The sequence below is a fragment of the Neospora caninum genome, chromosome X (assembly GCF_000208865.1).
Source record: "Neospora caninum Liverpool complete genome, chromosome X".
Taxonomy (NCBI): Eukaryota; Apicomplexa; class Conoidasida; order Eucoccidiorida; family Sarcocystidae; genus Neospora; species Neospora caninum.
The window spans coordinates 2,130,220-2,157,766 of NC_018396.1; the positions used below are offsets into that span (position 1 = coordinate 2,130,220).

General features: G+C 53.5%; 4 protein-coding genes across 4 annotated transcripts; 2 read left to right on the forward strand and 2 right to left on the reverse strand.

Annotated features, from left to right (window-relative positions):
• Nucleotides 1-1,744: 1,744 nt before the first annotated feature.
• Nucleotides 1,745-4,756, forward strand: NCLIV_047400 (hypothetical protein; the record flags this gene model as incomplete). The annotated part of the gene is made up of 6 exons (XM_003884290.1): nucleotides 1,745-1,825; nucleotides 2,083-2,664; nucleotides 3,058-3,163; nucleotides 3,505-3,719; nucleotides 3,859-3,934; nucleotides 4,539-4,756. 6 exons carry the CDS (start codon nucleotides 1,745-1,747, stop codon nucleotides 4,754-4,756), a joined length of 1,278 nt encoding a protein of 425 aa, XP_003884339.1.
• A 1,799-nt stretch (nucleotides 4,757-6,555) lies between these two features.
• Nucleotides 6,556-10,850, reverse strand: NCLIV_047405 (hypothetical protein; the record flags this gene model as incomplete). The annotated part of the gene is made up of 8 exons (XM_003884291.1): nucleotides 6,556-6,687; nucleotides 7,343-7,384; nucleotides 8,037-8,108; nucleotides 8,493-8,528; nucleotides 8,969-9,032; nucleotides 9,388-9,451; nucleotides 9,731-9,831; nucleotides 10,579-10,850. The coding sequence occupies 8 exons, from the start codon at nucleotides 10,848-10,850 to the stop codon at nucleotides 6,556-6,558; spliced, it is 783 nt and encodes a 260-aa protein (XP_003884340.1).
• Nucleotides 10,851-12,911: 2,061 nt separating this feature from the next.
• NCLIV_047410 (hypothetical protein) lies at nucleotides 12,912-13,844 on the reverse strand (the record flags this gene model as incomplete). Its single annotated transcript, XM_003884292.1, has 1 exon — nucleotides 12,912-13,844. The coding sequence occupies one exon, from the start codon at nucleotides 13,842-13,844 to the stop codon at nucleotides 12,912-12,914; it is 933 nt and encodes a 310-aa protein (XP_003884341.1).
• Nucleotides 13,845-18,727: 4,883 nt separating this feature from the next.
• Nucleotides 18,728-26,690, forward strand: NCLIV_047420 (conserved hypothetical protein; the record flags this gene model as incomplete). Its single annotated transcript, XM_003884293.1, has 6 exons — nucleotides 18,728-21,517; nucleotides 21,630-22,194; nucleotides 22,526-22,905; nucleotides 23,309-23,662; nucleotides 23,851-24,006; nucleotides 24,147-26,690. The coding sequence occupies 6 exons, from the start codon at nucleotides 18,728-18,730 to the stop codon at nucleotides 26,688-26,690; spliced, it is 6,789 nt and encodes a 2,262-aa protein (XP_003884342.1).
• Nucleotides 26,691-27,547: the final 857 nt, after the last annotated feature.

Below are 27,547 nucleotides of genomic sequence, written 5' to 3' on the forward strand. Positions count from 1 at the left end.
CTTTCGGTGAAGCGTACTGCTGGTCACCATCTTAAAAAAGCTCTTCTGTCATAACTTCGGCAAAAAATGTTTCTGCTTGTATAAGCACGTGAATGCGTCAAGCGTAGAGGTGGTGGTGTCTGTCATCGGGATCGCAGGAGTCCACATTAAGCTGTCTCGTTTGCCGAGCGGTCATGCCAGTGTCGCTGCTATTCGATGCAGTCCTTACTTGGCGCACACTGTATGTTCTCTGTTTTGATCCCTACTGGGCAAATGCAGTCTTACTGTCGGCAAATTGCAGCATTCATCATACAAAAAGTTGTACCATCGTAACAGCTGGTACACTTGTCTAAAGGGCGCTGACAGGGGAACCGTCTGTACTTCGTGTTAGAGCCCTTCGATTCGTTCCCTCTGTCGTTGGCAGTAGCGCTTCGGTCGAATCATCAGAGCTTCTTCCGTTGTATTGGACAGATCACGTCCGGCGTTCCCCGTGTGTACGAGGCGAAGCCCCGGCCGGAAGACGGCGTTCTAGAGCTGTGTGTTTGACGACAACCCTGGCCACAGAATGGACGCCCAAACCGCATCTTTTTTCAAGCAGTTGCGGGATGAAAGCCCGCAGAACTTTCGGTGTATCGACTGCGGTAAGTGTCCGACTCCCCACTACAAGATTATTTCTTTTTTCTTCATGCGCGCGACTGCATCTGCTGGTCTGACCTCTCGTCGACCAACGCTCTGTGTGTGATGTGTCTATATATGACGAAAGAGAACACAGCAGCGAGCATGTAACTTGCGCACTCGAATTGGTGTAACCAGTAGAGAAAGGCGGTTGCGTCCAGTCCATGTGGCGAATGCAGAGGCTCCGCTGGAGGCTGAAGCTTTTAAGCGCAGGTGTGCTTTTCAGTGGTGGCCGGCACTGAAGTTTCGGTGACGAGATGCGCGTGTGCGTTGGGCAGGTGCGCCAAATCCCCAGTGGGCATCAGTCACGTATGGCATCTTCATCTGCTTAAACTGCTCGGGCGTCCACAGGTTAGGCACATCTGAGTGATCCTCCTTTCGTCTTTACTCTCTGAGACAGGATTATTTATAAGCTTTTTCTGGGGAGTATATACTACGAGGTGGACTACTGGTTTAGATCTTGAATGTCTTTGTTTACCGGATCCAAGTTCTATTGTGTTAGCAGAGCATAGTTAAGATGATAACTATTGTGGAAATAGAACCAATTGAACACCATGTATTAATATAACAAAGATAATCAGGGTAATCTGGGATCCTTCTTGGCATCACATTACTACGTGCAACAACGCCGTCCATTAAAAGGGGACCCGCATCAATTCGGGACGTCCAGACTTGCCGGATGGTAGCCAATTACGTAAATGCAGCAGAGCATTCCACATGGACGCCGAGCTTAGCATCTTCATAAACCCACGAGCCCATGCGTACTTAATCTGAACAGATGATCCAGAGTGGATATAAAGTCTGCCTTGTATCGAAACGCGCGCTGGGGTGCTCACAGCAGGGACACCCTCAGATTTGTGGGGCTGCGCGCTTAGTCGCAGCAGGTGATGTACAAGGCACAGTTTTCATCTCACAACAGTCGCTGTTCTGCGGTGGAGTTTCCTCGCCCATCTGGTGGGTAAAGTGAACAGGTTTGGTTGGCGGCTGGCGTCTTGCCCCTCTCGGCTACTTTTTGTGGAGACCGTATATGGTGCTTGTTTTCCAACTCAGAAGCCTGGGTGTTCACATCAGTTTCGTCCGGAGCACAACAATGGACGCATGGAATGACAAGCAGAAAAGGATGATGAGTATGGGCGGCAACGCCCGGTGCAAATCTTTCTTCCTGGAGCAGGTAACGACTACTCAGCGTTTGGTTCACTGCAACGCTTAACCCTTCACATGTTGAGGGGCAATACACTTGGAGCTGTCGTCAAGTGCAGATGGGCGACAGCTTGTGTCTCCAGAGCACAGGCCCGCGGAAGCTATAAACAGATCTTTCATCCGCATTGCCCCATGTGTGACTCATCTCCACGTTTAATGCCCGCGATCTCTCCTTCTTGCATGGCCGTGTGATGCTCGTCGCTGTCTCTCTCGTCTTCACCGCTTTAGGGCATTGCAGATCTGTCGATCAAGGAGAAATACACAACGAAGGCTGCAGCCTACTACCGCCAGTTGCTGAAGTCTCAAGTAGAAGGCACGCCACCACCCCCTGCCCTTGCAGATGGAGAAGGGAAGGAACCGGAAACCGGTTTGGTTGGCCCAGCCCGAACTGCCAGCTTTGGGAGCCGAAGCGGCTCGGGGATCCACTCAGTTCCGCCGCCGACCTCGGCATCTTTCACGGAGAGAATGCATCAAATGGCTAAAAGCCGAAGCGGCTCGAACGTTGGGAAAGACCTCGAAACAATGGCCGATAACGGTTCTCAGGCGCAAGGAGACCAGAACAGGAACGTGGAGCGATCGCAGTCCAAGTGGGCGGTCGGGTACATGGGCGAAGGCGGAGCTGGGATGCTGGATAGTCTTGGGTCCGGCTTTGTCAATTTCGTCAGTGGTGCTAAGGACTATACCAACAAAGCCATTTCAACCATGCGGGGCGATAAAACTGCAGACGCCAGCGGTGTTGCAGAAGAGGAAGAGGCAAACGCTGCAGCTGGGCCAGGACTGTTCGAGAAGGCCAAGGACACACTAACCACTGTAAGCATCCCGTAGAGGGAAAAACCGCAACCGATTCGTTTGCTGCACGTTTGAACCTCGAGTGAATCTACGGGGAGGCATGGTGCGGCAGGCGACACATCGCGCATATGGTTCACTGTCGCGGGTGTTCTCAACTATTGTTTTTGCGAAGTGTCGGAGCAGGGCCCAACAGCGAACAGCTGTGCGTCCCTTTGTGTTTCGTCGCGGTGAAGTTCCCCCCGCAGTGCTAACCGTGGTGGGACAAGGTGTGCGGTTCCGCAGCAGGATTTGTCCGAAAACGTTATTTAGCCTCCCAGTGCACCGCCCCTCGAACTCAGGTGTCCGTCTCGTTGCCTGTGGTAAGAGTCGCCTCTCAAGCTTGTGGCGGGAGGCTGGGATTTTTCGACTGTTCAGGGCGGCGAATGGATAGCACAAAAGGGCAGAGACCTAGCGACCGGCGTGGCGAGTGCCACGGCTGGCCCATCGGGCGCACCCCCGCCGCCAGAACTTTCGGCTGACGGTGAGGTTGAAAACCAGAAAACTTCCACGTCTTTCCAAGGCACGAAACCCTTACAGTGAAGGCCCGCGTCCACTGCCAAAGGGACGTTTTTTCCCTTCACAAATATGAGCGACCCAGAGCATGGGGCTTGCGTTATGCGTGCGGTGTGTTGTCACGGTACGCAGTAAGGTGAAGAGTCAACAGCCTCAGCTAGAGCGACACAGTGGCAACGTCGATCCTTGCTGATTGTCGTGAGAGCCTCTATGTTGTGAGAAGGTGGTTCTTGCTATTAACTGCGCTCCGCTTCTGTTGCGGTTCTCGTAATGATCTACAGTATTCGGTCTTGTGTTTGTGCCGCCCAGGTGTTCCTGTGACGACGGGGGAGGACGGGAGCGAGGTGAAGTCGCAGCGCTCTCGTGAAGGCGGTATGCTAGAAGGCATCAACACGGGTTTTCAAACTTTCGTGGCGGGAGCCAAGGAGTACACCGCGTCTGCGTACAGTGCCGTGGCCAGCCGAGCTGAGGCGGAAACTAGCGAGGGCGGATTGTTTGACAGGGCTAAGAACACCTTCCAGTCGGTAAGTGGAACGCAGTTCCACTACGGGCAGGGTTGTGATTCAGCCTTGAGATGGATGCGATGGGCGTTGCTCGTTTCCTTTGCAAAGACCATCCGATCTTCGACTTTGACATTCTCGGATTTGCATGTGCGCCGTTCAGGTTTCTGCCAATGTCGCTGGGTGGCTGCCTAGCAGTGGAGGCGAGACATCCGGCACTGCTGCGGGAAGGCAAGACAGTAAGTTTGGCGCTGAAGACTCAGCCTGCAAACACAAGAAAAGTGTAGGCACAGGAGTGAGGATACGTTTCTCCCTCCTGTGCTTGGTGCGTCTGCCCCGTGGATCCCTGCTATTCCCTTGTTCTGCCTCGGTCGTCAGCTGGACCTCGCGGTCCCGCTCATCCAGGCTCCTTTGCATAAGTACCGCTCGTGCCACGTGTGTAGCAGTACCCTGGACGGGCGAGGAGTGCAAAACAAAGGGCCAGCCGTGGTGAAATAAAAACAGAAAAGGGAAATTAGCCGTCTTCGTGAAAGTGGTTCTCAGTCGAAAAACGGCTTCAGCTGGCAAAACCCAGTGAGCTCGATAGTGTCTGAACCCCCGCCCAACATTTAGAAACGCTCGTCGCACCGCGCGCAGTATGGTTGAGGCTCGTCACAAGCAGCGACAATTCCCATTAATAACAGGTCCCGTGACGATTGCACGATCTGCTGGCCACCGCATTCTGTGTGGTTCAGGGTGAGGACTCGAGTCGTTTTGCGGGGCACAGCGGCCGGTGCGATGGGCATCGTGTTGCGGTGGTGAACACTTTGAGTTGTGCGTTGTCGACATGTGGTTCCGCTGCAGGTGGTCTCTTTTCCCTCAACAGCTTGAGCATCTTCCAACAGAAAGGATCCGGGGAGCTTAACCGGTCAGCATCCGGTGGCCGCGGACTGCTGAACAAAGAGGGATACGGAGCGACGGAGGAATCAGACGAGCATCCTCAGTTTCCAACTCTTGTGTCGCGCGGGTCGGGAGAAGGAAATAGTGGACCGGCTTCCTCAACGTCGAGTGCCCCAAGCTAAGGATTTGACGTGGCGCAAACCTCCGAGAGGAGGGTATAACGCGCGGATAGTTTCCAAGGCCCCGGTCCCAAACAAAATTACGGAAATTGTGAAGCAGGAACAACGGCTGCTGGAGTGTGTTTTAGGTGGGAACGCGGGACGTGAGACAAAAGCCATGAAATGGTGACTCAGTGACTGCCTCTCTGCCGAGGCAGCTTGCTAGAGAGGCCCGAGGTTACCCAAGCTACCTGGAGGACAGGACGCGTGCAATCTCTCTGAAGCTTGACTATTCGCCACGCCTCTGTGAAGCATCAGGCTGAACTGTCTTGCTCCAGTAGCTCCGCAGTCGGCATATATGTCCAGGTGCTCCTCGGATCTACATGCCGCGTGGGGTAGAGAAGAAGACCCAGTGTCGCGATCAGTTTTTTCCGCTAGCAAATAGATGCACCAGTACTTCTTTTTCACGCAGCTCAAGCTTGTGCGTCTTCTCAGGAGGGTGCGTTTGTCTGAAAATTTTCAGCTAAACAGTAGCGCTCGTGATCGAGAACCTCGTGGATGTGTCGTGCAGTTCGGTACGATTGTTTGTATAAATTGCACCGATTCGAAGGGTGACAGGAAGCTGAGTGGAAAACGCAAACAGAGTACCCCAATGATCAGTGGAGTTCTCGGAGTCGCGGCTTTCCTTCGTGTGACGAACTGTATCGCCCGAAAACTGTGACCAGTACGCTCAGTTGCATCAGCGATTCACCTGGTGCAGTGTGGCTGTGGCACTAAAGAGAGATTTGATCTACAGGGAAGTCGCAACCGCGCGTAAGCCTTCACACCAAGGAACAACCGAACGTCGCAGGTTGCTACCCTAGACGCAGCACTCATTTGCAGATTTTTCAGGCTTGAGCCTTGAAAGCTGCGATAAGATAGCAATCAACTAGTAGAAGTCATGCTTGTACTCGCGATGCTGTTTCGCTCGCCTGTGACTAACGGTGCTGGTAATCTCGACGGTTGTGTTGTAGTCAAGCAGAAAAATCACCTCTTCTGCCTGTGAAACAGCAGGGAGCGGCGATGGCGGGGTCATGAGTCCCCTGCGAATAAACGGTGAATGATAAGTGGAATGGAAGTGCTACTGTCAAACACGGTGGAATCGGCAATGGACAGATTACTGTTGCTGTACGGGAAGAATCTTTCGGAGCTACGAATCTTTGAAGGTTAAAACGAATGCAGCATTAGGGGCACGTGGACACGGATGCTCTGGCGTAGTAGGGGTGAATGTTGTGGCGAACTGTACTGGCGTTTTGTGATATCATTTTCGAGATTGGAAACGACTGTCATGTGGATAAGTAATTTAACATGACAGTACCGTGTTTGGCAGCGGGCAGGTAAAGGTCGGGATAGGGAAAGATGCTTGTACATCTCCTGTCAGCAATAGTACACATATCGCGCCCCGATAGTTACATCCCAGTGAAAGTTTCTGATACATTTACGAGTCAACAGGACCTAGGAATCGAAACGAAAATAAACCGTACCCCCGACTGGGGGTCTCCCGTTCTTGCTTCAGCAAATCCTGCGTCGTGGGGAGAGTCCTGCTGAGACTGAAAGCACTCTCAGTTTCCAGGCACGCCATTTGGAGAAGGCGTGCTACACGAACTCTCAACGTTTCTGCAGGGGGGAGAAACTGCAAATCAGCATAATTCTGCGCCGGCATACAACCGTCCTTCCAACTCTTGCAGTTGCATGTTTAACGGCTTTTGGCACCACCGGCTGAACGTGTGAGACTTGGCATTCAGTCTTCACAGTACCCCAGAATAAAAAAAATTCTTGTCACTTCAAGAGGGGGACCTCGTTTTCGCCCATGTAGGTGGCTTCGTCTTGGGCAGCGCACGTGTGCGTGCGGCAAACCAGTCTTCCTCGCCAGGCCTTGTCTTTGTCGCCCGCAGCAACCCGATAATGTCAATCTCCTGCAAGCAGGACACAAGGGACAAAAGTGTGAAAGAAGTCTTTCGTCTCGGAATTCCTTCAAGAAACGCGGCCGTCACACCCGGACTCCCGCCGAGGGACCCCGTCAGCGAAGAATTGCAAACCAAGTCGAGTGCACAGAATAGGTAAACCCGAAACGTCTGCCTAACGCAGTTGAGGGCAACCGCCGAAACGCGGGACACCCTCCGAGAGCACGCCACGCAGAATAGTGTGAACGCTTGCCTTTGCGTCGCTCCACGCCTGCTGGAAATCGAACCGGATTCCCATGATGGATTCCTACGAACAGCGAAGGAAAACGCATGAGGGTGCGTGCCTGCTGAAATCGCCAGCAAACCACCGTCGCACGCTGCATATAGGCAATGCCAATTTGAGGTATTCTGTGCCACGAACGTTTTTAACCACATCTTGCGAAACGCGAGCAGGGAAACAGTGATACGCGTCTCGCTAAAGCTTGCAATGACATATAAGCGGAGACAGTCGCGTGCACAGCCTACGTGCATGTATTTTGTGTCATGGTATATGTGGGGTATCCCAGACACCGCTGTCACAGCTAGAGATTTCCTGCCAAGAAGCCGCCAGCTCAACAACTGACATGCTTTATAGAAGGCCTGTTCTCAAGAACACGAGAGTTCTTACCTCCAGTCTCTGAACTTCCCGAAGGCTGTTTTCGGTCTTTTTCTGTCCAACGCACGCGAAAGACACACACAGAAAGACGCCCAAGCGCGTAACCCCTCCACCAGCTTGCTCAACACCAGTCAGGAAGAGGCCTGACGCAAACCCCAGAACACGTATCCATATTTTGCATGGTTTGGAGCACGCCCCCTCCCAGTAAGTTGTCCTGCTAGATCCTCTTATAGATGCCCCTTTTTTCTTTCTCCTACGAAAGCTAGTTTTTTCGAAATAAGGATCACTCAGTCACAAAGTCATCCACGCGTGTCAGCGAATGGATATCCTAAACGACTATCAGAAGACAACGGCCCCTGATGTGAAGCTAGAACAAAACCGCTGATTGGGAGACAAAACGCCCACATCCGAAGTGAAGAATGGCGGTTGCACCTGGATCGGATGATTAGCGAAAGACGACTTTTTCCGATCATGAATCTTCACTGTGGACGCACGAACCAGAGGATGGACTCGAAACGGGGGACCCAATGGCTCTTGCTTTTCCCTGGCCTCAGCTTGTCTTGAAGACAGCATACTCAAAGAAAAGTCACTGACTGGCGCAATGAGTATATAACGTGCCTTTGCTACGCTGAACATTTGAAAAAAACGGCGTACAGACTTCTATAACCACCAGCTTTATCCTCAGTCCGTACTCCTCTCGTCTTACCTCAAGGGCTTGCCTCTCCGCTTCAATCCTTTGCCTGTCCTGGATAACCCTCTGTTTCTCTGTCCACGTCTCCTGAGAACATACAATCAGGAACCTCACCGACTTTTTCTCGAAATCGGATTCCGAGACCTCTTGTGATACGGCGGAGAACTAGGGTGGTTTCGGTGGCCGTCCGGCGGGTGCGATGTCTCCTCCTTTGGGAAGCATTTGGTTCCGAAAACTGGTTACTCTCACGAAAACGGTACACAAAAACGTTACGACAGGTGAGGCGACCTTTTGCATCAGCCCTGGTAACCCTCAAGTCAAACCGCTTATAGGCGCCTGCCTGTCCAGCGGGACCTCTCTGGCTCAGTACCACACAATGCCAGGGCGCTAAGTTCCTGTGCTGGCGGCAGCACGCCTTCCCAAATAATAATGCAGTTCCGACCGCTGGAACGTTTGGAATGGGAAACTCACCAGGTACTTAATATACTTTTTTTCAGCTTCGTCTTGCTGCAAACGAAAACAAAGAAGGCACCAGCGGAGACCTCCACGAATCAGAAAAGGTGGAAGGAATCGCTTTGTGATTACGCGGAGGTCGTTTGGCTGCATCAAAAGGCAAACTACTCGAGTTCCCCCAAGTCCTGCGGATTCGCTTCGTGTACAGGAGACGCCTTCGTTTGCTCCCTGAGACTCGTGTTCTTTCTGGATTTCCCGTGATTGTTTGCGGCAGTAGATTCTTCGGGAGCTTGTCGATCTAACGCGACTAAGAACGAACACCACCGATGTACGGATGGGGACTTCACAAACGCAGCGGCACGTGGCGCGCGCACTTTTCAACAAGGCAGCTCAACACCGGTAGGTCTGTTGTAAGCTTGAATGGCAGCGATATGGTCGACTGAGAACTTGGCAGCTAAACAAAAAGCTGGCGGCTCTCCCAAAAGAAGGCTCACCGTTTTGCACAGGTTGGTGATTAATTCGCCGACTTCCTTCTTCAATGTTTCATGCTTTTTCTGCCTGAAGTGAGGACAAAGTGTGAAACGCCCCGTAATTGGGCACAACAAAAAAGACAGTTACTCTTCTGCTTTATTGCTGCAAACTCAATCCAGAGAGTAGCTATTTGTTTCTCGCCGCACCGGGTGCAAATACCACCGTTTCCGAGGGCAGGTCCACACCAGCAGCCGGGACACCACTGCAACCCCGACAAACACAACCGTTTTGCAAATCCACGTGAACAGCGAACGCTACCCATGAATACTTCACTAAAAACCTCGACTATCTCAAGCAAGAACCTGGCTAGTGGGCAAAGAAACCTATGTACTAGCCACGGTATCTTTCTGACTGCCGGAGTTCATCAACTGCCAATGCCTACTGCGAATCTCTCCGTCGCCGGGCCATTAGGAGGGCTCTTTCGGCTTCTTCTTTATCCCGCTGTTCTGCACACAATAAGCTCACAATTCCAAAGCGTACACGATTATTCCCCTTGAATATGGAATGTACAGCATGCCGCCAGGATCGTGTGGCGAATCAGGAGAGACAATCTCGCTCAGCATCTAAAACAAAAAACCTCAAAGGTGCAAGACCCCAGCTCTCGAATACAACCATAGATAACTGTTTACAGAAGCAACAAAAACTACAGTAGTCATGTCACCGTCTGTAAAAAGATGAGGCGCCATGGACTTCTGGTGGGCCGCCAGCTGCGGCGATGACCATACCTTGTTTGTAGAGAGCCTCCAGATTCGCATACTCCCGTTGAGCAGCTTCAACTTGCTCACACAGAAAGCGGAACTCGTTTGATTCTGCTTCAAACTGTTGCCTACAAACCAGCATCATCCAGGTCAGCACAAGACATGACTTGGATGACAGACGGCAACAGCGCTGCATAAGGGCATTGCACGTCAGATTCGCACACTGTCGAACGAAAACGTCTGCCGACCTTCACCCACGAGAGCTTCGGGTTCTGCAGTCGTCCGAGCATGAGTATACTCCAGTTATGGGGAACAGACACCAAGTTCTTTATGATTGCCGTACACTACCACCCCACCGGACCCCACTGCTTGAGACAGCTAAAAATCTGAGAATTCGATGAGAAAATTTCCAAAAAAAGTAAATTTTCTCGGGTCGCCATTACTGCAACCCGAGAGGAAGCCAATAGAACGCGAGTCGCCATGGCGTGAAGCTCCTGGACACGGTTCTCGTGTGTGGTGCTCGCGCGCAGCAGCTCACATAACGAATCTCCCCTGGCAGTGGATTCATACAAGAAGATACTGGTAACACGAATGTAACATTCTGGTGCAGCCTCCATTGCAAAATCCTCTGAAGGCAGCGGGAACCCACCGTCGGTCGACAAATCCACCAGCTTTTCTTTCCAAGATACGTCATTCAGACTAGGTTCGGGTCAAGTGTAAATCTTCATTCCTTGTGTGCATACTGAAAATAGCGCTGACGCTCACGAGAGGATAGTGATCACAACAACACTTTCCGTCTTCAGAGGACAAGAACTCAGCAGGAGTTGCCGCTGGACAAGAACTTTGAAACTGGTAACAAATGTCGCGTCTCTTACTCGAGCTTGTTCACCTCTGCCTCAAGTGCAAGAGCGAAGTGGCCATATCGGACGACTTCCTGCTTGTACTTGTGATTCCGACCGACCCACTCCTTTGCGTCATAATTGAAATAACCTAGTCGCTGGAGTTCGTGTGTCAAGGGTGCTTGTATGCTGCTTGATCGAAGAACCTGGGACGTCAGGTGGTCTTTGGCAGGAACGAGTACGTCACCGAGAGACGTAATCCCGCTAGAAGCGCGGGTGGAGCGGTCCCCAGAATCCCGCCTCTGCATTGTTGGGGTTCAGGGGGGCGAAGCGGCTGTGTGCTTTAACCAGAGTGGCTCAGAGTCGCCGCTGCTGCTACCCTTCACTTGTGGAAGGAAGATGGGTGTGCGTATGAGGAGTCGTTCAAGTGCAGGGGCAGACGCACTCGACGCTTGATCTATTGGGGAATTTCCAGCTCCCTGTCCGCTAGCATAATGGGTAGTTGCGTTCTCGTGTAGTTTGTATTGTACGCCCAGTCGCTGATTCTCCGGTGCGCCCGCGCGGAGATGTGACGCAGCAGAGATGCGGAAGTGGCTTAGGAAAGATATCCACGCTGTGGAGGTTATTTGAACCGTTCATAAGTTCATTGTTCAGGGCTATGCTGAGGATCATCGTAGTCCTATCCCGCCGGAGCAGACAGTCTCCAGGTAGCCTTGTTGGAGTTGAAGTTGGGTTTTTCCGAAGTGAACATGCCTCTGGGGAAAGCAATGGGAAAGCCTGTATGCGGATGCAACTTTGAAAATGGTTCATAACAAGAGTGTTCATAGCAAGAGAACGAGAGAACCAATGCGTTGCAAACCAAGGAAAATCGGTGACCGGTGGTGTCACCGCAACGAGATGCTAGTTAGCTGGCCACAACTAATTGGACGTGGCACTGCCAGCAGAAAGGGAGGAACAGTATCGTCCTTCCGTTTCGTCGTTGGACACGCTATCTTCCGACGAAATTCCTGGGTCTGGCTCTAAAGTTTTCTCTCCTCGGCCTCGGGAAACAGGCCTCAGCCGAACAATTTCGGCGCCATGCGAGAAGTCGACAATGGAACGATCGAGTCCCAGTCGACTCGACTGATGCCGCAAATAGGCAGGAGCTAGCCAAGTACTCGCACATTTGAATCGACGCGTGGGGCCCTCGAGAGCCGTTATTTGGCCACGCAGTACCTCCTGAAGGTTACTGCCATACTGTTTTGTCTCTCCTTCTTAACTTACCTTCCCCCATGGGATTTTCTAAAATTACGAATTTCAACTGTGAGCGGAAAATCAAGCCCTTGGGGTCACATCTTCTTCCGTTGGGGGTCGCGGCGGACGGTCATCCGACCGCGCGCTCGGTACGAGAGCGCGACATGAGGCACGGAGGTTCTCAAAATGTGCTGGTAACTTCGGCAGATCACTTCTTTGCTAGTCCGCCAGATAATGCCACACCATGAAAAAAAATGTAAAAATAAGCAATTTGAGAAGCGAAAGGGGCGTAGCTCTTGCGTGTACTTGTTTCCATTTTTGACTGATACAAAACACTCCTGCGAATGATTTGCCAGGCCTATACTAAACTAGGTTCCGTGCCGCTTCAACGGTATGCCATCTCACACTAAAACCTCCGCTCTTGTGCGTTGTGCCAATACGAAATGATGCTCCTTTCTAGAGCCAGAAGTCCTCAGGAAACGGGCTGACACGGTATCACGCCGAAATAAAGCCGAGCATGAACGACTGTCTGGGGGCTCCTCGTTGTACTTCGTACACTAAATATGTAGGGCGCCTCTCACTGGAGGGCAGCGTACGACGAGTTCTCCGGCAACCGCTGTCAACTTGTCACTACAGTAAGAAGAAACCTCAGCAACCACGATCGTCATATGAAGACATGCATGTGAAACCAACATGGTCACCACTGCAGAAATATTTTCCAAACGTCACGCTTTACGCAGCCGTTCCAACGAAACAGAGCCCGATGAAAATAGCGTCCCATGTAGGACGTTCGTGCCTAGAAAACGATTCTCGATGCTACACTATCCACACATACGGAACCGCGATTTGACAGCACAAACGTTGCAATACAGCCCCCATTGACATTCTCACACCGTTCGGGGTGGTTTTTACGCTTTTGAGACGCCGCAGCTCATCCGACGGTTTTCGGAAGGCCAGGGATTGACCACGCAAAGCTTGAACAAAAATCTTGAAGTCGCGCCACTGCTTCATCGCTGACCACCGGTGCTAAGGTCCCCTCATTCCGCTTTGCTGACTGAACCGATATTAACAACGTAAACTAGACCGCTCGAAGGAACAACGCTGTCGATATACTCGCTGTCACCCGACTCCGGACATCAATCAGAATCATGGATCGCTTCTAAAAAATTAACTGTAGGACCCAGCTCGTACATTTCCCGCGACCACCGTTTCTGTGACAGAGCCCTGTAGAGAACAGCACCCAATGGCCAGCCCATTTGTCCCTGCACCTTACCCTCGGCGCCAATTACCTGATCTGTAAAAATTATGTCACTGGGTAAATATGTTCCTGATTGCAAATACCTCAACAATCCTACCGACATCGCAAGCTCCTGGCAAAACGTGATGGTGAAGGGCGTTACCGGCAACTCCTGGTCAGGTATATCGATCATGAGTCCCTTTCCGGGGATGTGTTTCACCGGCAACTTGCAAAATCTCCCTGCTGCCTGTGCAAGAAAACCTGCCTCTCCGTGGAATTCTTTGAGGAATCCGATTCTCTGAAGCGTCCGAATGCCGTCCAGAAAGCCGGCTCCGGTGATGAACACGGGAGCATTTGTTGAAACGAGCCTGGAAACTTGACCTAGTGAGTCAAATCCCGTCGACGACGCCTCCAAATTCGCTGGAAGCGGCACCGGTGGGTTTAGGAGAATCATATCGACTTGAGCGAAGCACGTCTCAAAATCACCGGTTCCCAAAATCTTGGTACAGCCTTGAACGGTAATCCGGTCTTCCAAAGTCGCAAACGAATTCATGCCAATCGCTGTGCAGCCGTAAACGTTTAAAGGCCTCGACGAGATTGCGAGATTAGAAGACGAGGAATAAGTCGCAGCTGGTATGAGGCGATTCTTCCGCAGCTGAGTATCGACATCAACTTGCCCATCTAGAGAGATCTTCAGCGGCCCGGCAGAGCACGGCTGTTCGTAGCCCTGCGGCATGCAAGGATTATGGCATATCCCGTCTTCTAAGAATTGTTGTTGCTGGCATATACCTTTGAGCAGAAGTCCAGCTGCACTGGTGGTGCCAAGCTGCATGAATGACACTGAGACGAGCTTCCCCTCCGCAGAAAATTGCTGCCGCCTATCTCCATTTGCCTTCAAAGTGGTGGTTTTTACGAACGATGGTAAGATCTGCGACTCATCTATCGGCGAAACAACCTGCAGTGATGCCGCCCCCCGACCTCCACCAGGCCGGCCATTCCCTGCATCTGACGATTCAGATCAGACGTAGGGAAAAAGGGTAAGCGTTAGGCCAGAAAATTCAAAGTCAAAAATGCGAAAAGTCCCTCTTCTTCACCTGTTATTGGCCTCGCCAGGTCGGGGTTTGTGAAAAAGGTGTAACCACCAACAAGGAAGGGATGATTTATTGCAGAGCGAAGAAGCAAAAATAATCCATCCACGTACCAATCGTGGAAATCACGTATTCCAGCAGTACTATGCACAAGCACCGGAACTCCCAGCTGCTTCGCTCTCCGGGCCTCCGCTTCCGAAAGATGCTTGTGCAAGAAGCCAGCGACGTCACGTTTTAGTTCCGTAACAAGCTGGGCGGTTCTCATTTGGATATCTGGCACATACTTTGTCATTGTAACAGACATATCCGGCCTCGACTCCCAGCCAGTGGCATGTGTATCCATCCATGTTTCCAGTAGCTGCCTCAGGCCCGTTAACCTGAGTCCACTTCCCAGATATCGCAGCTTCTGCGGCAATGCTACGCGTCCTTTACCAGGGCACGACTCCATAGTGATTGCAAAGACTTTTGCGCGAGTCCCCGTACTGCCCCCATCCACGACCACAACAACTTGATCGGCAAGCGTACATGAATTCTCTCTTTTCCTCAATCTCCCCAACATATCCATGCCTTCCACTGACTTTGCTACTGCTTCTGTCGCATTCGATGGCGGAAGGAAGGGTCCTGATTTGCGTTCTGCTGATACCACACCAAAGCCAGCGTGTGCTTGCGATATTCACGGAACCCGGAGCCCACGCACGGTAAAGACAGTGCCTGCTGCTAATGCGGCACGAAGAAGAGCCGGCGCCGACCTCCGCATGGTGGCAATCACCCACAATATCCCCTGTGCTTGCCTGAACTACGTGTTACACGTGTGTCACCGCCGGTAATCCAAGCACAAAACGACAGAATTATGCTGTCTCTCCGCACGTCTTTCGCTTCCTCACACATAGACGCACCCAGCACGAAAAGAAAGAAGGCACACGAGGCTTTCCTATAACTTGCTACGGAGAACTCAATAGATGAAGTGACAGAACGGGCATCCGACAGAATGGCCGACTCCCAACGGGACATCTGAAGCTTTGTCCTGCAGGGCGTGTGCTTGACAGGCAAATAATAATCAAAGTCATCATAGTGGATTACGGATGTGACTCGTTGCAACACGGTACCAGCGTCCATTTATTCCGCACAGGCTGGCGAAAAATAATGTCGGCAGCAGCTGATGTGAAAGACGGCTCCACACAACACATCGGTAGTCCCTTGGTTGAGGCGCCGAATTAGCTTGCAGTAACGGTAGCAGCATATCTCTACGCCTTCCGACAGGACGGCAGACTCGAGAGGCAAACGTGAGAGATATACACTACTTCAAAAGCCACAGGAATGGGGACTGCAGAATAAAGATGACTCTGTATTAGAGATTTAGAAGCAGCATCCTGGCACGTGCGATCAATATACTTCGTCGCTTGCCAGGGCAGCAGGAGTTGGTAGTGACACGCAGGCGTAGCCAAGCGACGCTAGAAACAGGGAACCACAGAGGGGGATCGTGAGATGTTGGATTATAAAGTCCCGCTACCGAGCGCGCGGGGTGGGTTTGGCACTGGCAGTCACTGCCCCGAAAGTTAATCAGAGGTGGAGGAACAAGTCGGGGCCTCAACTGTGTCTCCCGACCAAAGAGACGATGTTTCAGAGTCCAAAATGACCAACACAAAGGAATCGCTTGCGGTCTGTGGAAAGCCGACGCGGTCGTGGCCAGCAACGGCCGTCGCAATATTCCACGGCACACGACTTGCGGAAGCAAGCTAGGGCGGGTGTCCCTTCAGTGTCAAACAAAAAGACAGCATCACAGCATCCGCTGTTGGGGTGCAGATGAATCTGCGCTCACGCTGTGGAATCCGTGACGGTAATCTGGATGAACGTCCATTACAGCGCACTATCGTTCAGCTGCTGGAGGAGAGTCAACACAACAGTGGTATTATTGGGTGGTATTTTACCACTGTAGCGACAAATTCATTTCTCGTGAAACAACAAGAATAAAAAACAATTGAGTGCTTAAACAAAAAGCCGATCGGGCACCTAAAGCCACTATCGAATCCTCTGTTGGGAGAGGAGTGATTTCCTTGTGCGAAGTCTCCTCCAGGCAGGATTATGGTAAAGGGGGACAGCGAATACTCGTGGGAATGACTACAGAAAGGCGAGCTGCCTGACGCTGCGTGGATTGATTCGTAGAACGCCAAAAGTGCCATCGAACGACAAGTCTTGCATCATGCCAGAGCGTGCGCTACGGACACCGTGTAATTTGACCTCACGACGCAGTACCCCCAATACCTAAGATCCTGATGGACCACCAACGAAGCAAAGCACGGCGACACATAACAAACAGATGCTAGGCCTGCTTGTGGGTCACAGAGAAAATGCAAACCCTGCTTCACTTGCGTCTGTATCAATACTCTTCCTGGCTGCCACCAACCATGGGTAAACAGGCCGAGATTTTCTTCGAGTATTGTGTACGTTTGCTCCGTTTTTTCGAATTACCGAAACCGCCTGAATGGTAGATAATTTTCTTTGAGCCTATGTACAAGCAGGGTTTTGATGACAATGAACAACTAATGGACCAATAGGGGATTTAGAAGCTGCCCACACCACCATCGGCAAGCCGCCTTGAACACCACGGCAAGAGAGTTAAATAGATTCAAAACTCCTCATACCACGCATACGAATGAGAATGTTCTGTATTGTCCACCGCTGTGGGTGGATGCGAAATGTGCAAGAAGCAGGTTTATGCTTTCTAAGTGCAAGATCATACACGCCAGCGGTTTTGTGGTGTCTCACATTGTCTGCAGACGGTCAACGCAGAAAATTTTTGTGACATTCAGTCGCCATAGCGCGCTGGAGCAGGCAATCAATAGAGACCGGGAAAAAGACACTTCAGATAAACTAGAAATGTTTCGTTTAGCTGCCGACGATGGTGCTGATTACTGGGGCTCTTCAGGCACGAAATCTCGGACTGCTACCAAATCTGGGGGGCCTACGAACCAGTGCACGATGACTGAAATCGATGCTGGCATCCTTGAGGACAAATGAATGATGAAACTTCGAGAGCGGTAATCGGTAGGGATGGTGTCAGTAGCCTTCGCCGCGGTTCGCCTACGATCCACTGATGATCAGTCACTATATGAAGCGGACTGCCCTAGCTTGATCGTATGGGTATGAAGCATTCCCAGCAGTTGGTCTGTTTGCGCAACATGATAACTTTGTGCGTAGCTGAGATATGGAAGCTAAGACGGACTTGAAAGTACTATGTCTTGAACGTGGCCGATCAAAAGCCCGAAAGAGGCGACAATCTAGCCAAATTGCGTACGCGTGCTGCCATTTACAGGTGCTTTTTTCAAATCAAGAACTTAGGTGTAGCGGTCGTGCACTAAACGCAGGGCACCGACCGGCTCACAGCTTTTCTCGTGAGGGGCGCTGAAAGCTTGCCAAATGCCTCACGACAGATCCAGAAAACCTGCATGCGCTCAGGATGTCACACTCGCCGAAATGGTCTTTCGGAACAGACGAAAGAGTTCGGAGTCACACTCTACCGATCCGGGGGACCCCTAAAGCGGCTCTGACGAACCAACAATGGGGTTGTTGCTTCAGATGCCGAGAACAGCAGGCTGATGTGTTGCATTTTTGGAAGGGGAAACTCAGGTTACCTTCTGCGAGTTGACACTCATTGTCTCGCGGCATCGCCAGCAATATCCTCTTTTGGCGAGGCCTTCGGTCTTCCGTTGGCAGTTATACTCCAAATCGCGATGCCGAAAGCTTCTGAATGTCTAGCAGTATTGTTCTACAAAACGGTACGATGGGAAGCCGGACTTCGTTGCAACCGCGCGAGACGGCGAACCTCGTCCGCAGCAGAAGTCGGTGCGCGGCTCGATGCAGGAGCAGATCTTGCAATATCTTCACAGCTAGGACACAGAACGTGGTACAGCCTGTTTCACTGTCTATCGAACCTTCCTCTCTCCGTTTTCATTATGTGGCCATAGGGAGGACGTATGTGAAATCAGTAAAGGTGTTCAACCACTTGCGGCGGGCGGTCTCAGTAGAAGTGACTTGCACGTTGCCAGCGCTGTTTCACTTCCGGCCGCAATCGTTCCACCTCGCACCGCAGGGATTTCAACGAATAGAGATTTTGCTGACCGTTCAAGAAGCCACCAGAGCAGAATTTTCGTCAATTCGCGGTCTTCAGAAGACGGCCACATACAATGGAGAAGAATGTTGCAAGAGTATTTTCACGTTGAGGAGCACTTACGGGATCCAGAAATTCGTCGCATGCGTCACTCTCGCTAGCCAGGGTGACCAGAAGGCTTTGAGTGCATACGGCGTGGGCACTCTCTTTATGAACAGGGTTCTCGGACAGCCTGCAGGAAGTCCTGGAACGATGTCACCGCGTAGCCAACGATTTGGTCCGCACAGTGTACTTCAAACTAACCGAGCCTCTACCAAATATGCAGAGGTCTATTCGCACACCGAGGGCTGTACACTACCAGGAAAAAAAGCTTGCGCTGAAACACCTTTACCGAAGCCGTACATGCCAGTGCCCGTGACAGACAACGTTTCTGCGTATGGGCTGTCCCCCCTGCGCCAGGAGAGAGCAAGGAGCTGGACACGAAGCTCCGACACTTCTGCATCGGAGATGTGCCACAAGATGATTCCCAAAAGACTGAATGAGCCAATGTTGGGACCCGCTCTCTGTGCGCGGTTGCGCAGCTGCGAAGGCAGTCTGCCCAGCGGTGTGCAAGATGCCGACTGGAATATGGCCCCTGGAAGGCTGACGAACGTGGCTGGGAAAATTCTAGCGGATGTGAGATCAGAGTTAGAACAGGCCGTGAGACGAGCAGAAGAAGCTGAACGAAGAGAGCAAAAACTCCGAGCTACGCTGGACAGCGTCGACCACCACCAAGGGCAAGTTGCTGGCACTCGTCATGAATACAGTACGCTGCCGGTGCCTCAGGAGGCAGAGTTGAGAGTTCTGGTGGAGCAGCTTGAGACGGAGAATCGCTCCTTGGCTCGTATCATTCAGGATATGCGAACTACTGTTGCGAGCAAATGTCGGGAGATAGGGAGGCTATCAGATGAGATATCGAAACAGAGTCACGAACTCCAGCAAGTACAGCTGGAGAACTTTATTCTGCGACAGGCTGCACAGAGATCACGCGAAGCGGCCTGCGGCAGCGGAGGCTCCCGAGCAGCGGAGGCTTCCCAACCGTGTCCGACGCTCAAGCGCACGACAGAAGCGAAAGATTCCGTCATCGTCGAAGCACTGAGTACTCGGCTCGCAGAGGAAAACGGTTCGCTTAGGAAGTTGCTACACAAGAAGGAAGCAGAACTCTTCCAACGAGAGACAGAGCTGAGTTTGCTGAGGAACGCAGGAGGGGCAAATGATACAGCCACCGTTTCTGAGAGACAGGTGATTTCGAAGCTCAACAGCAGCCTCACAGAGACACCGGTTAAACTTCGACAGGCAGAACAGACAGTCGAGGATATCCAAGTGCAGCGTGAAGCAAAAATATGTGCACTGGAGTCGGGAAGGCACTTACCAGTTCATGACGCCGAAACACAGACAACCCCGGAGAATCCCCCGTTGTACGCGTTCAGACAATTTTGCGAGCTGCAGACCCAAGCTGCTTCTGCGCTGTCTCACGACTTTCAACAAAGATTGGCCGAGCTGGAGCAGGAGAAGAGCGATAAAACAATCGAGTTCAGTCGCCTTATAGACGCGAAAGACATGCAAATTGGGCAGCTCTCAGCAGATATGGCTGGGGCCCTTGAGCGGCACGCCATCGAGAGAAGGAATCTCCTGGGCAGGGTTGCTGCACAGGAAATACAGCTCCGCACACAAAGGGAGAAGCTCGATCATCTGACAGGCATCCTTGCGGGATCAAATTCCGCTAAAGAGGAAGTTTCGAAACTCAGGGAACATGAGAGAGAACAGCACCAGCAGTTCAGAGCGAATATCCAGCACAAAGTTAGAACTCTGGAACAGCAGTTGCAAGTTAAGTCGGAACAGCTGAAAGAAACCATACAGTCATTGGATGTGCTGCAGCGCTTGGTCCGAGCAGCGTCACTTGGCCTTCCTCATTCAGCCGCTTCCACGCAAGTCTCCCAGGCGGGAACCGACATGATTACACCAGTTTTGGAGATACCGGCAGAGTTCAGTGACATCTTTGCAACGCCAAATTCCATACCTTCAAGTGCGTCGGATGCGTCCAATCGAATCGACACGATTCCGGAGTGTGAAACGACACTGGCAGCCTCAGAGCCTCACTCACGAGAAGAACTCGGTTGTAAGCGCGAAAAGCACCCTGAGACACTTGCCTTGAGTGAACGTGTGTGCAGCCTCACAGCTGCCTTGCTCGTGCAGTCGCACGCTCTCGGCCTTGCCGAAGCTAGGGCGTCTGATCTGCAAAATGAATGCCGCGAACTCCGGGCTCGAGTGTATCAGGCAAGCGCGACACACGAAGATGAAGAGCCAAAAAGCCACCAGTCGGTAAACGAAACGTTTACTCGCGAACGGCTGCGTGCTCTGGAAAGGACTGCCGAGAATCTCAGGAATGAAAATAATCTATCTATGCAGAAAATTCAGCAGTTAGAGCTAGGCGAGGCCAAGCTTCAAGACGAGTGCAAGCTCCTTCGCGAGGAGCGGCAAACTTGGAAACGCCGACTGGACACCATTCACCAGGATCATATTGCCCGGGCCGGACGAGAGCGGAAAGATCATGAGCAGCTTTTAGAGACGCTCAAGCACCACTTTGACCGACTGCATCTCTCTGCAACTTACGACCAGGATATGACGAAGCAGCGGCGCCTTGGCAGTTCACGGGACGCTGAACAGCCCCCATGGCCTGCATGTCTTGACACAGCATCAGGCGGGCGTGAGCAGGACAAGTGCATATACACCCTCTCGTCCGACAGCTGTCCCAGGCTAATTGAGGCCATTCAAGAGCTAACGAACGTCGTGGCAATTGTCGCCACCAAAGAACCGTTGGTGACCAGCGGCGCCTCTCTCGATAAGGCAGGCTGCAACCACCCTTCTCAGAACGTCTTGTTGGGTTCTAGCGGCGACTTGGGGCTCGATGTTCGTCCGACAGTTCAGGCGAAAGTTCCCTGGTCTCCGGCCGAGTCTGGCTCTTGTTCTTCGCTGGGCCGTACCGAGGTGCGCACGTGCACTGGATCGTGCGCAGGAAGTTCGACGGGAGACCTTAGATACCCGAACGCCATGGACATGGAGGTTCCACTGGGATCCGTGATTCATCAACTGTGTGAACTGTTCCTCGCTGTGGGCAGACGACTCGTTACGGCGGAGCGAAGAGCTTCTTTCGCGCAGTTGCTCGGCTCGCTCTGCTACAAGCAGTGGCAGCTCCAAAACGTTCGGGAGGCTGAGGGTATACGCGACCGCAATTTGCTTCGCCAGCAGGTCCACGCCCTGCAGATACAAGTGAGTCCCGTGCCGTTCCGAGTGAACGCCTTCTGTGGAACCAGCACTAAGTTTCGGGCACGAATTAGATTCATTTCTGGCCGCGCGGTCAATATGCGGGGCGTACTTCCAGGTCCGCGCAGATGAGGCGTCCCAGGCTCGGCTGGTCGCACGGCTCTGCGGCCTCTACCAGCAGCGGTGCTGCGACCTTGAAGAACAGCGAGAAGCCACCTTGCAAGATCTCCGGTTACACGAAGCAAGATGTGCCCAGTTAACGCGACGTGTAGAGAAGGGAAAAGAACAAGTGGTTGCGCTTCAGCACCGTCTCTCCTTCCTGCAAGCGTCCGCAAGGGAACGCCAGCTTCTCGCCGAGGCATCGGCCGAGGAAACGGCGATGCGGCGACTGGAGCGGTATAAAAAGGAGATCATGGAGAGTCTACTCTCCCAGGCTGGAACAGTCGCCTCGGCAACCGGAGCCGATGGAGGACACATTTTTGGACGGTGGAGTCCGACAGATGGGGATCTCGTTGATCGGCTCGCCGACGAACGAAGAGAGCGTGTGGCCATTCACATGGCTCTGAAGGAGGCTCAGCGGCAGCATGCGTTGTCCGAAACTCGTCTCGAGCAAGCGAGGAAGCAAGTCACCGTCATAGTCGAACTTCTTCGTCACGTCTCCAAGGATCACGCTGTTGTCCTAGGTAGGCGTTCGAGTCAGAGTCCATCTCTGCTCCTCTATGAAGCACATACCACCCCCCGCCGCAACCGCCGTTAGCCTATCTCCTCAGTTCTTTGCTTCAGCTGAGCTTTCTCTTCGGCCTGTTCCAACTTCCAACACATAGTAATAACGCACAGGTCTTTTGCCCCGTCACGAGGGTTTTCTTGGGGCTGTCTCGCAGCGACGCCCGGGCTCCTTTGAGAAGACAGCCCGTACACCACATTCCGAAGCAGGACGGTGTGTGGAGCACAACAGCACAGGCCAACGGGACGGTGCCGCCACCGCGTCGGCCGCGAGAAACATTTTGTTCACAGATGGCGACCTTGTCGAGTCCTCAGAGGAGGGATACTGCAGAGCTTCCCTTTCCGCTGTTGAGAGGAAGATCCCGCCGGGGCTTCCGAACCTCGGACCGCTGCAGCCGCCCGAACAGGCAACAACTGGCCTCTCTGGTGTTGCTCCCATTGCACAGTTGAGAAGCGAGATCGCCACCTTACGCGAAGTCGCTCATCAACGCGAAATGGATAACGAGCGACAGGAAGTCGCGTTGTCGCATTCTCGAGTCGAAGCAAATATTCTTCGACAACGCAACGAAGCATTGACCGACGAGATTCGGGCCTGCCTCACGCAGCTGGACGAAGCCAAGCTCTCTCTGGAAGAAGGCGCTCTTTTGCGAAAGAGACTAAAAGATGTGGAGGTGGGCAAACTGGAGGGGCGAGAGTATAGAGCTGTACTCTCGAGCAGCCGTAGTAGACACTGCTTCAAGTCGCTCCAACCCCTGTTGCCGTGTCGCGCAAGTTTTGATGCGTTCGCTGCCGCTGGAAAATGATCTTTTTCCCCGTGCTGTTCGCAGATACTTCTATGACGTAAATCGGGACGCCTCACGGTGTCTCCTGCTGCCATGCATGTTTCGGTCGGACGATTGACATTTTGCCGAGGCGATACCTGTCTCCGAGCTACTTTTGGGAGTGTGTTGTATATGTCGAAAAGCGCCGTGAAGTTTCGCATTCCGCGGGAGGTTTCCTGTCTGAATTCCATCAGGGAGTGTGGCAGCTGGTCCAGGCCATGTATCCCTTGGCACTTTTCGTGCATTTTTGCAGCTGTGGGCGAGTCGCATGAACGAAACGCACCAGGCAGAGATAACCGCCTTGAGGCGCACACAGAAGTTTCGCCTGCAGCAGCTTGCCGCCCAGAACATTGAAAAAACGAAGGAACGGCTTCGAGCGGCCGAAGAAGCTAATCGACAGTTGACGGAACAAAACAGTGGATATGAGATCGCTATCAAGAAGTTAAATCTCCAGTTGCAGCGCTTCAAAGAATCAACAATGCGACACCTGACCTTGCAAACACACTTCCAGTCGACCCTTGAAGCGTGGCTGACAGGCGTGCCCGACGTTTCGAATGAACCACAAGCGTCGCGACTGCAGCCTCTTCAGCGATGGGGACCAAATGCAGTAAGGCGATACCCTTGCAACATCTTCTGAGTACTTCTTCCAGCCTACCCTACGAAGCAGTTTTCTGCTTGTGCGCTCGAAGCTTCGGTAGCGACAGTCAGTCGGGTTGCCTGTGGCGAGACGATTTCTGATGCAGTTGCCGAACCCTTGCGGCGTTGTGTGCAACACCCTGCGCTGCTTGGGTACAGGCTCCAAAAGGCGCACCTGGGAAGCAGATGAGACCTCTAAACCCGCCGGTCGGCTCTCGGCGTCAGGCACTCAGGAACCTCGCTCCAGATCAGATTCTGAAACACGGCTATGTGCCACTGGATGCCGTCCGTTGCGTTCTCCAGGCGCTCATTCAGGTACGGCCCCCTGGCACTGTTTCTTCCGCAACGCACAAGTATAGGGCTCTCTTTCCTCAAATGTGTTGCTGCCGGTCGAAGTGGATCAAGACTGCGTCGGTGGGTCTGAGTGTCTCGGCTGGCCTGTGGTTCCTGCACAGGTGTGCGTCCAGCTAGGCGCAGTGGAGCAAAGTGCGCTCGAGCAGAAGGCGACACCTGAGCCGGCTTCGATCGTCTCCGCCTCGTCTAGTGGTCTGTTCCTGGAACCACTATCGAATCCGAGCGCGACCGCGCATCTGCAAGCTGTCCTGCAAGGCCAGAGGCTAGTTATCTTATGCCTGTATTCCAGTCTAGTGGAGCGACTTCCGGAACTAGGGAACAGACCATCAGCTGTGGGCACAACCTTCAGTTGTTCCCCTCTCGCGACGCCGTTCTCAGGTTTTTCAAGCACCGGAACGTCTCGCCTAGTGAGTGCTCTAGACATTCCTGCTCTCCTGGGCGTCAAAAATGGGGGCTGTGCGCGCTGTTCAGCTGCAGATTTAGCCCGGAGAGCCGTGTGCAGGCTTCCTATCGAGAGAAGGAACTTGCATGCGGAGCTGGAGTTGGGGGCGCAGCGGCTTCAGGCTCTTTTGCAGCTCTGTCTCCACAACATCGTGTTCGCCCGGTGCGCCCAAGGAATGCTTGAAGACCAAATCGTGGCACTGCAGAATTCCCCAAGGTGTCTTGGAGATCAAGCGGCCGCGCCAGCAGAAAGCGAAGCAGCCGGCCTAGGCAATACGCAAAGGGAAGGGTTTTCTTCGGCCCACCTTTGGAGGACTGGAAGCCCCAGATCTGCCGAGCACGCAGCAGACTCTCTGTTTGCGTTGAGCCGTGCGCTCTCGCTCCTGCGTTTGATTCATCGCGCAGCCGACGAAGCCGTTCCGGCGCTTGAAAAGGCAGATGCGATTGCGGAGTCGCTTGCGGGAAAACTTGGGATCCTGTTTTCGATCCCCGTGACGAACCCAGAAAGGCGCATCCTTCCACAATCCAGTTGCTGGACTCTCCCCATGTGTGGGCCTTCTCGGGCTGCTTTTCGCTCGCACAGCTGCGCAGACGAGGCCCCGTCAGGTGCGCCAAATCCTAACTTCCACAGAGCGTCTGCTGTTGTAGTCCAGAAAGAGGGCGTTTTCTCTCGGCCGGCGCCAGCAACGACGAAGCTGACCCCCCTCCACACACTGCCGCCGCGTGCTGCTTTAACGAACCCGCGGAGAACATGGAAGACAGCAGCCACCGGGAGGGATTTATCCGTGGCGCACGTCAGCAAGAAGTGTGGGCGAAGTCCAGATGCCAGGAGCTCGGCGCCCAGACTTGCTCACTGCTGCGGCAGTCCTCGGCGGCCTCCAAACAGTTGCGAGTTGAGCCGCACGACGCCGAATGTTTTCCTTTCTCCACGGTACGGCGAGGAGATCCACACGGCCCGGTCGACGGCAGCATGCAGTGTCGAGTCGCTGGGGACTTCCAGTGACTCGAGCGCTTCTGACTGTCTCAGCACACGCTATTGCCATGACGCCCCGCGCGAACGACGGTTCTGGCCTCACGGCCGCAGTCTCTCCCCCCCTCCCAGATGCGAGGGATTGAGGGCGGTCCCTGTTGCCCTCGCACGACGGTCTCCAGCACTGCGGCCGTCTCGTCTCGCCTGCCGTCGAAGCATCTCGATGCCTCCAGCAGTTCTCTCTTGCAGCTCCACACGACATGCTCGATGCTCGTGCAGCTTACCAGTCTGCGATGGTGTAGAAAACCGATCCCCTTTTTCTCGTCGGAAACTCAGCCACTCGCCCAGGGCCCTGTTTGCAGGCGACAACAGATCAGGTGCTGGGCCGATTACGCGTCCATCCTTCAGATGTGCCTCCTGTCGCCGCGCTGAAAAGCGATGCAGTTTGCCTCGCACGCCTTCTCCCACGCACTTGGCTCCCATCAAAGCGCCGTCGTGGGGTTCACACCGCGTCGACAGTCTGCAGAGGCGCCTCAGTCCGTGCAGCGGCGACGAGACCCGGTTGTGGCCTCTTCCGGTGCCTGCCTCTATCGTCCACCTCGCCCCCGGCCGACCAACGTGGCTGCCTCCGCCGCTTCTCGCCTCGGCGCGTTCGAAAATCGGGTCCGCCGTGGTCCGGCCCAACTCAAGTCCGTGTAGTAGTGCTGGAGAGAGCGCTCGGTCCCCACAGCGCGTCGCCAGGCGCCAAGAGTCCGTAGGTTCCGCGGAAGAGCCCGGAACACAGCCGCGTAGCACTCCGGACTGGACGCGAGCTTCAGTGGTTGCCCCGCTCTCTCAGGCGAACGCCGAAAACACCGTTTTCTCAGCAAGAGGCCAGAACGCCCCCGCAGCTGGCAGTCGGGAACACAGCGCATCAGCCACGGCGCCGAGCTGTTCTTTCCCACATCCGCAGCAAAGAAAGCTGTCGACCAAAAACCTCTCTAGGGCCTGCAGGTCCTCAAGTTGCACAGCAGCCGGTCCCAGCAACTCTCGCGTGGTTTCGGCGCCAGGGGCAGAAGGGTTGTCTATTCCGTGTCTTCCCCTACGGAAAAGAACAGCGCTGACTGGACGCCCTTGCGGCAGGCCCAGCCCGCCGGCCGCTTCGGAAAAGGCGATCCTTGCTTGGACAACATCCAGCGGAGGAGCGAACTCGAGTGGGGCTCTGTCGAGCGTCCAAGACGCTGCCGATCTGTGAGCTCGCGTCTCTTGTCGCAAGTTCTCAGACGCGAGAAACAGAAGGGAATGACCGACAGGCGCGGCCTAGTGTGGCCGTCAAAACAGTCGTCTCGTCAGAGAAAACCGTGCAGAGTTCCCCGTGGTGCTGCGCCATGCGCGCTGGAGCGGGGATCCGAAAGGACAGACACCCGGGGGTTCCAGTGATTTTGCTTCATGGCTTCGTTGAGCGCCTGTGTGCGAGTAGATACATCGCGAGAAACCGGGGATTCGCACTCTGCGCTAATCCGAATCTTGTGTGTGTTCGTGTCGCTGGATCTCCCAGCCGACATGCAGCATCACTGAAGAAGCTTTTGGAGCCGTGCCTGCCCCCTACGGGTGCTCGGGGAAAAAGCCCACGACTTTGGGATTCCCCACTGTTTTCCCTGCCGTTGGTTTGGCCGAGCGGCGTGCTCAGGGAGAGACTCCCCGACCGCCGGTCAGTTTCACCTCGCCGACACAGGAGGGAGGTGCGCGCTGCAGTTGCGAACCTTTCGTACGCCGACAGATCGCGTCCGCTGAGGAAGATTGGAGCCGAAGCCTCCTTCACGGATGCGAAGAGCCAGACGCAGCGGGAGCCTATGACAGCTGCCTTCCGCACTAGAGACAGGGATTTACAAGCGATTGAAAAGAGTTGGCGGTAGTTTCCCTTTTTGACAAGATCGGTTGCAAACACCACGGGATTTGACGACGCACTTCACAAAGACACGAAACCAAGTGCCAAGCATGCGCATCGATGCGCAGAGAAGCCGTAGGGACCCAGCTGGTGAGAGAGAAGAACTTTTCATGCACTCGCACAAAAAGCCGTCGATTCACCTAGAAACACCAAGACGCCGCTAA